The sequence below is a fragment of the Xiphias gladius genome, chromosome 9, assembly GCF_016859285.1.
Source record: "Xiphias gladius isolate SHS-SW01 ecotype Sanya breed wild chromosome 9, ASM1685928v1, whole genome shotgun sequence".
NCBI lineage: Eukaryota > Metazoa > Chordata > Actinopteri > Istiophoriformes > Xiphiidae > Xiphias > Xiphias gladius.
The window spans coordinates 2470061-2476510 of NC_053408.1; the positions used below are offsets into that span (position 1 = coordinate 2470061).

Consider the following 6450-nt stretch of genomic DNA (forward strand, 5'->3'; position numbering starts at 1 on the left):
ATTGTTCCGAGCTCAAAGCTGTCAAACAACCTATCCGCTTTCCTGGAATAAATCTTATGTTATCTGCAACACAAGACATCAAGCAGTAACTTATTTTCATAAGTTTAATTGCGGTATGATCAGCTAATATTAAAAAAACTGTAAAAAACAAATACTTTAAGGCCTTATTACCTTTTTTTAAGTCCATTTTTGTTTAACATTTATTCAACCTGGATGTTTCTCTTGAGATTTAAATCTGTTTTTCAAGAGAGTTCTGGCAAAATGGCAGCAAAGTATGTTGTTTTACTTTAGGAAAGAAATCATTCTGCAGCATTTCAGAACCTTCTGCAGGTCAAGAGATAATAATGGTAATATCCATAACATCAAGCGGCTGCTCCCGCTTTAATAAATCCAGAATATCTCAATAATAGCACTATTGATTGCCATGGTGGTGGTGTGGTGTGGCGTACTCACCGGCTGCTTGGGTGGAGGACAGCCAGACGAGTGGGTGTGAGCGCAGCCCTGGTCTGTCTAGCAAGTGAGTGGAGCTCTAGGCTAGGCTTGCTGTGAGGGCCACTCGGGGCTTAGGGCCCCTCTTATATGCCGAGACCTGCCGAAGATTATGAACGCACCGCCTCCCTGCTCTAATGTCAACAGTTCACATGTTTGGGGTTTTGGTCAGAGAGGGTGAGGGTGCAGGCGTCCAAACTTAAATTTTTAATCATATTGTGATGTGCACTACGTCATTTCTCAGCTTAGGTTTGTAGGATCATTTCAGATTTACGATTTCAGTTTTCAGATTTAGCGTGGTTATAGACTCTGGATGAAAATTTGTGTTTTGAAAACCGTTACAACAAATACAAGGGATTTACATACACTGACGTTTTGCACTTGACATTGTGATGAATCCAAGGATGTAAATTGTCCAGGATATCCAAAGCATGATATAGGCCTACTGTCATGTATGCCTCCAGAAAATTCAAAAAACAGTCGGCGATGCTGATCAGATCGCTGATGTGAGACAACAGGATACATGAGATAAAACAGCCTGGAATATGTTGACAGGGATTATGGCTGGAGCGGGAGTCTTCCTGAGAGGCCTACTAGCGCGCTCCCTCTTTGTTATGCAATCATCTCGCCATCTGCTTCAGGCATCTTGGAAACAGGAGTTGAGTAAATAATCTCACCACCAGGTCCATTTAGTGGCACTTTGTCTGCTGATGAAGACGATGTGATACGATCGAAAGCTCCAGAACACTGAAATATGTGTTTGCATTCACAAATATCATTTTATAAATAAGTGAACTCTTTGTTTTGGGGGAATCTAATCTTTATTTTTCACACAGCCTTCAGTAACGCTACAACACACCAGCGCATTTCCTTGCCGAGTAGGATGGCTGGTTAACCCTTATCCAGTCAAATGAAATCCATTTGTCCCGGTGTCCTTCCGTCTCTTCATTCATATGTGTTTTACACTGGGAGGCACGTGCAGTGGGAGGGGCTCACTGTTTGTCATCACCGCCCTGAGGGCCTGTCCTACCGGCCACTCCTGATGACCCCCAAGGTCTCAGCAGGAGGGCGGGCGAGCACACGTGCCCGACTCTTTGCACAGCATTAGTGAGTAAATGATCTCTCTCTCTCTCATTAGACAGGCAGGGAGTTCAAATCTAGGCAAAAGATAGATGGTGCTTTTATTATCTACAAATAACCAGTAACTGATTGGTAGGTAGTGCCGATGGAAAGTAAACATACAATATACACATGAAATCAAAATAGGAGCTACCATCATTAGCTTGAATTTTCAGTCTGTTATTAACTAAATCGGCTGAATGTCACGGACTAATAACAAGTATTTATACTAATGTTGAACTTCAATCACCCCAGTAACCAGAAGAACAGAAGTGCCCCTGTGTCGGGAGAATACTTCACGACGCATTGCAGCGGTGGCATCGGCAGTAATCGCTCTGGAGTTTTCTTTCCATGGCGTCAGAGCCATCGGCTACACTGTTCTGTGTATGATCAGGGAAATGCCTCACTTGTAATCCCCCGCGTAACCCAGATCAAAGAATAACTGTATGCTGCCCGCTGGCTCCTGTGTAGGCAGGACTTCTAGAGTATCACTATTACCAGACAACTGCTGACTCAGTCAGGGAGGTCAGGGTCAGCGTCACCTCGGAAACTGGTCCTGTGAGGTTGCCAGTTGTACAGGCAGCGGTCCGTATGCACGTGCTGAGACTCAGCTGACTGAAAGACGTCACTCTAACACGACGAGACGGAACGTGCTTTGCCTTTCTGACATGATCCACCAGCTTGTTGTCTGACGTCTGCAAGAAGCCCCCGTCAAGCATCAAAATCTCCATTACGTCAATTGAAAATGTCTATTTCATACATTTAAAACATCGAAATTTACATGTGGATTGTCAACGCTCAGCTTGTTTACATAAAACTTCACTTAGAGCAAACTTTAATTGATCTCTTGAAGGCAACCACTTGTTGACTTGTTTTTATTCAAGTGTTACCTGCCCGAAAACTACTCCTGCATTATAATTAGAGGAAATACAGTCTGAGAGTTGGTTGCACTTGTTGGATGAATCCACAGAAGAATTTGTTCACTTCCTGATGAAATGAACAAGTGAAGAGGTTCAGTCAAAATATTTTATCTTAATGACAGCAGATAGGCCGTTTCATGTGTATCTGGCACCCCCTAGTGGCCTGTCATTGCGCTGAAGTGATGCCGAGGAAAACAGTTCTCAAAACAGTTCTTAGAATAAACATTTCATTAATTAATACTTAATTTCCAAGACATAATTTAAATATATTCTCAAATACAATGAAGCAAATAACCAGTCAACACACAGCAATATACTTTTAACACTTCAGTTCAAACTTCAAACAAACCGATAAATCGATCAAATTCCAAATGTGCTTCATGACTAAAGGAAACATGACAATGAAACAGCGACTTATACAGCGCAACGGTTCAGAGAGTTAAAAGTAAAGAAAAGTATGAATAAAACTAAATGAATTTTCTAACAACTCCCAAAGACACGAGCTGTCATTTTAATTTTCTTATCAGCTGCAAAAAGAGTGAAACAGGTTGGGTTTGTTTGTTACATTTTAAGCTGAAGCTTCAGGATGAATTTCAGCCTCAAACAACACAGGTCGGATTTCTCTTTTTTTCGGCAGTATTCCGATCAGTAATAATAAATGATGGGTGAAGGTAGCCTTTTGAAGCTTTGGAGCTCTCTCTCTATTTGTGCAGAAAAAAGATTCGTAACTTTGGGGCTTTAAACCAAGCAGGTACAGCGACATCTGGTTATTTTCAAAACTTAAAGCAGCCTCACTGTTTCTCAATTATTCTCCTCTTTTCTTATCCCACCAGTGTCTGTCACACTAGATCCCACAGTTTAGCTGAAAAACCTTCCAAACTGTCAAACTGAATGAAGCTCTTTCTGAAGCACCACTGTGTCTGAAGCTTCGGACTTCATCTGTCACATGGTGTTCTTACTCTCAAGCAAGCTCCAACGCGCTGTGTTGAGACAGGGACTTCACAGGAGTTAAGCAAGCTTCTGAGCTTCAGCATCATCTCCCATTCTTTAGTAATAATCATGTTGTACTTATAAAGTGAATTGCTCAGGGCTGGGAACGCCAGACACCATTAAACAGAAGTCTAGAACCAGGAGCGGTCAGTCACAGTCATACTCTATCATCTTCTACAGCTGGATTATTCTGTTCATCGGGAAGTGCAGGTGGACTCCTGGACTCGACAGTTACCTTGGCTTTTCCCCTGCCAGACCTGGTAGCTCCTGTCAATTTTCTGAAATATTCTGCAGACGTGAACTGTGTGACCCAAAGGAGGTGGAGGTGAAAGTGTGCAGGTAAAAATCGGAGCCTGGGGTGCGCTATAAAGTGCTTACACTCAGTCTGTCAACACTGTGGTCCAGGCCACTGGCAGAAAATGCATCAGTCCTGTCTTTTCAAGAGTCTAATCTCCATCTTTAAGTAGGTTTTAAGGTTCTCGTCGAGGATGTTCTCCTCAACAGCGGCGAGCGCCCGGTCGCCTCCGTCGTTGTAGTACGCCAACAGCTGCTCTGCGTGTTCGATCCACACACAGTTATGACAGCCACTCATGCAGCAGTGTGTGGGAGCAGGCGGCGGACCCTGGTCAGGAGACCAAGCAGAGGTACTGCGGCTGGGTCCTGGTTCAGTGCACTCAGGGGAGTCAGTTGGTGTGGGAGGAGGAGGCGAATGTGGTCCAGTGGAGAGGCTGCGAACGGTCCCCATGTATAGACCTCTCCTGCATGTTTGCCGAGGGCAACGATAGAAACGATGTCTCATGTGCAGGAGGGAGAGGATACACAGCTGAAAAGCAACAGAATATATCTTATATGATTAATCATAATCAAACTTTGAAAACATCCTGCTTCTATGGAATTACTTCTTCCCTCCGTTTGTATTTTTAGAGAGGACGGCAAACTAAGAATTTGTCTCTGTCGGCACGACCATAAAGCTTGATTCCTGAATATAATGTAAATGTATTATAGTTCTGTATTATAGTTGAAAGAAGACTTAGGGGATCTGAAATGAGGGAATCATTCAAATATGTAAAACAAGTGAGACAGAGACATGAAGAAAGGCAGCTTAACGCGAGGGGCAGGACTGTGATATCAGTTGCTGAATTTGTGTTTATGCTTTGAGGACACCCACGAGGAGGAGAGTCAAAAAGTAACGTGTAAACTGTACACTTCGCTTCCATTCAGGTGTCACAGTATTATATATGAATGGGCAAGCTCAGCCAATGAAACTGCCAGCTACTGGCACTCCTAAGTGGAATGCATCCAGTTATTATGATTAGCAACACCTGTGATCTTGTGCCTATTATATACAGCTCAGGACACATAAAACTGCAGCTTAAATACTAAACAGAGATCATTCAGTCCCAGTTCTGCCTCTAATATTCACTAAATATTGGTTGAACAACTGACACTTGCATTAATGATTAAATTCCAATGTAATTATCACTGCAAAAGCCATAAAGAATGGGTTCACTTTTTCAAGTCAGTCTTAGAACAGCTCTGACATTAAAAGCATTATGGGTTGTTGTAGTTGTCTCCCTTATCCATCCTGGCTGTTGAGAAATCCCTTCCTAAAGTGAATCCAGTGCGACGGGGGGACAAAACCCACAGTCCTTATTCTACTGTGCAAAAGTTTTAGGCACTAAAAGTAAAGCGAGGATGCTTTCAAAAATAATACCATGAATAGTTTTGTTTATCAACTAACTTCATACAAAGTCAAGTAAAGAGAAAAAATCTAAATCAGATCAGTATTTGCTGGGACCCCCCTTGGCCTTTAAACCAGCACCAGTTCTCCCTGTTCCACCTGGACTCAGTCTTTCGGGTACTTGGGAGGTAGATTGTTCCAAGCATCTTGGAGAACCTGCTTCAGTTCTTCTGCGGATTCAGTCTGTCACAGCGTCTTCTGTCTCTTCATGTGATCCCAGACTGACTCCATGATGCTCTTTGGGGGCATCATGGAGTCCTGTTGCAGGACTCCTTTGTCTGCTAGTCTCTGAAGACAGGTCTTTAGGACTCAGGCTGTGTGTCTGGGCTCGTTGTCCCGCTGCAGAATGAATCTGGACGCCTCCGGATGGGACTGTGTGAGGGATCTAAATTGCCTATATAAATATATGCCTATATAAAACTGTTCTTTGGACACTTTGGGACAGGTTTTGGACAGATTTTGTCCCTCGTCACTTGCAATGAAATCCCTCCTGGAGAGGAGTTCTTTGCGGCCAGTAACAACAGAAGGAAGGATTACAGCGAGTTATCGTTCTTTCAAAGTCACTGTCTTGGACAAACGTTGACAACATGACAGGTACAAACTGGGACTTGAATTAACAAAGACTCATCAAAGCGCAAAGTGCGAGTAGTATCAAGAGAGGTGAATAGAGGAAAGCCTAGGTCAAAGTCAACCTGGGATTGGGAATAATGTATGCTAGTTTAGCGGCTCCGGTACCGTTAGCTTACCTTCTGTAAAGACACCGACGACCTCACGACATTTACACCCAAACACAGCATCGTCGGAGAAGGTACGAAGCCCGGTCATGTATCTGTATGATTCATTGTCTTTAAGCTACGCGCTGTCGCTCCCTCCGGCGGTTACATCCACGGCTTCACCTGAATCGCAAGCTAGTTGCGTCGCTTCCTCCTTTCATACACTTTGACCTTTGTGTGTAGTTGTAAACAAAGGGCCTGATTGGCCGAGAACGGCTTTACCTGCCCAATGAAGTGACACCCTTTCTAAATTCCAACCAATAGAAAGCTCGGAACGGTCTGTGGGCGGGGCAAAGGAGACCGATTGCACCTACGATCTCTGTCCGGCAGAGGCCGATGTTCTCTACGCAGAGACGCAATAGAGAGAGGACGGTGGTAATCCTACAATAAAGCCTATGCAAATATGGCAACAGGCTGT

General features: G+C 43.7%; 1 protein-coding gene across 1 annotated transcript; it reads right to left on the reverse strand.

Annotated features, from left to right (window-relative positions):
- Positions 1–2738: 2738 nt before the first annotated feature.
- On the reverse strand, positions 2739–6206 carry oxld1 (oxidoreductase-like domain containing 1). The gene is made up of 2 exons (XM_040136094.1): positions 6006–6206; positions 2739–4341 (listed from the first exon to the last, which is right to left on the reverse strand). The coding sequence occupies exons 1-2, from the start codon at positions 6054–6056 to the stop codon at positions 3943–3945; spliced, it is 450 nt and encodes a 149-aa protein (XP_039992028.1). The 5' UTR covers positions 6057–6206; the 3' UTR covers positions 2739–3942.
- Positions 6207–6450: the final 244 nt, after the last annotated feature.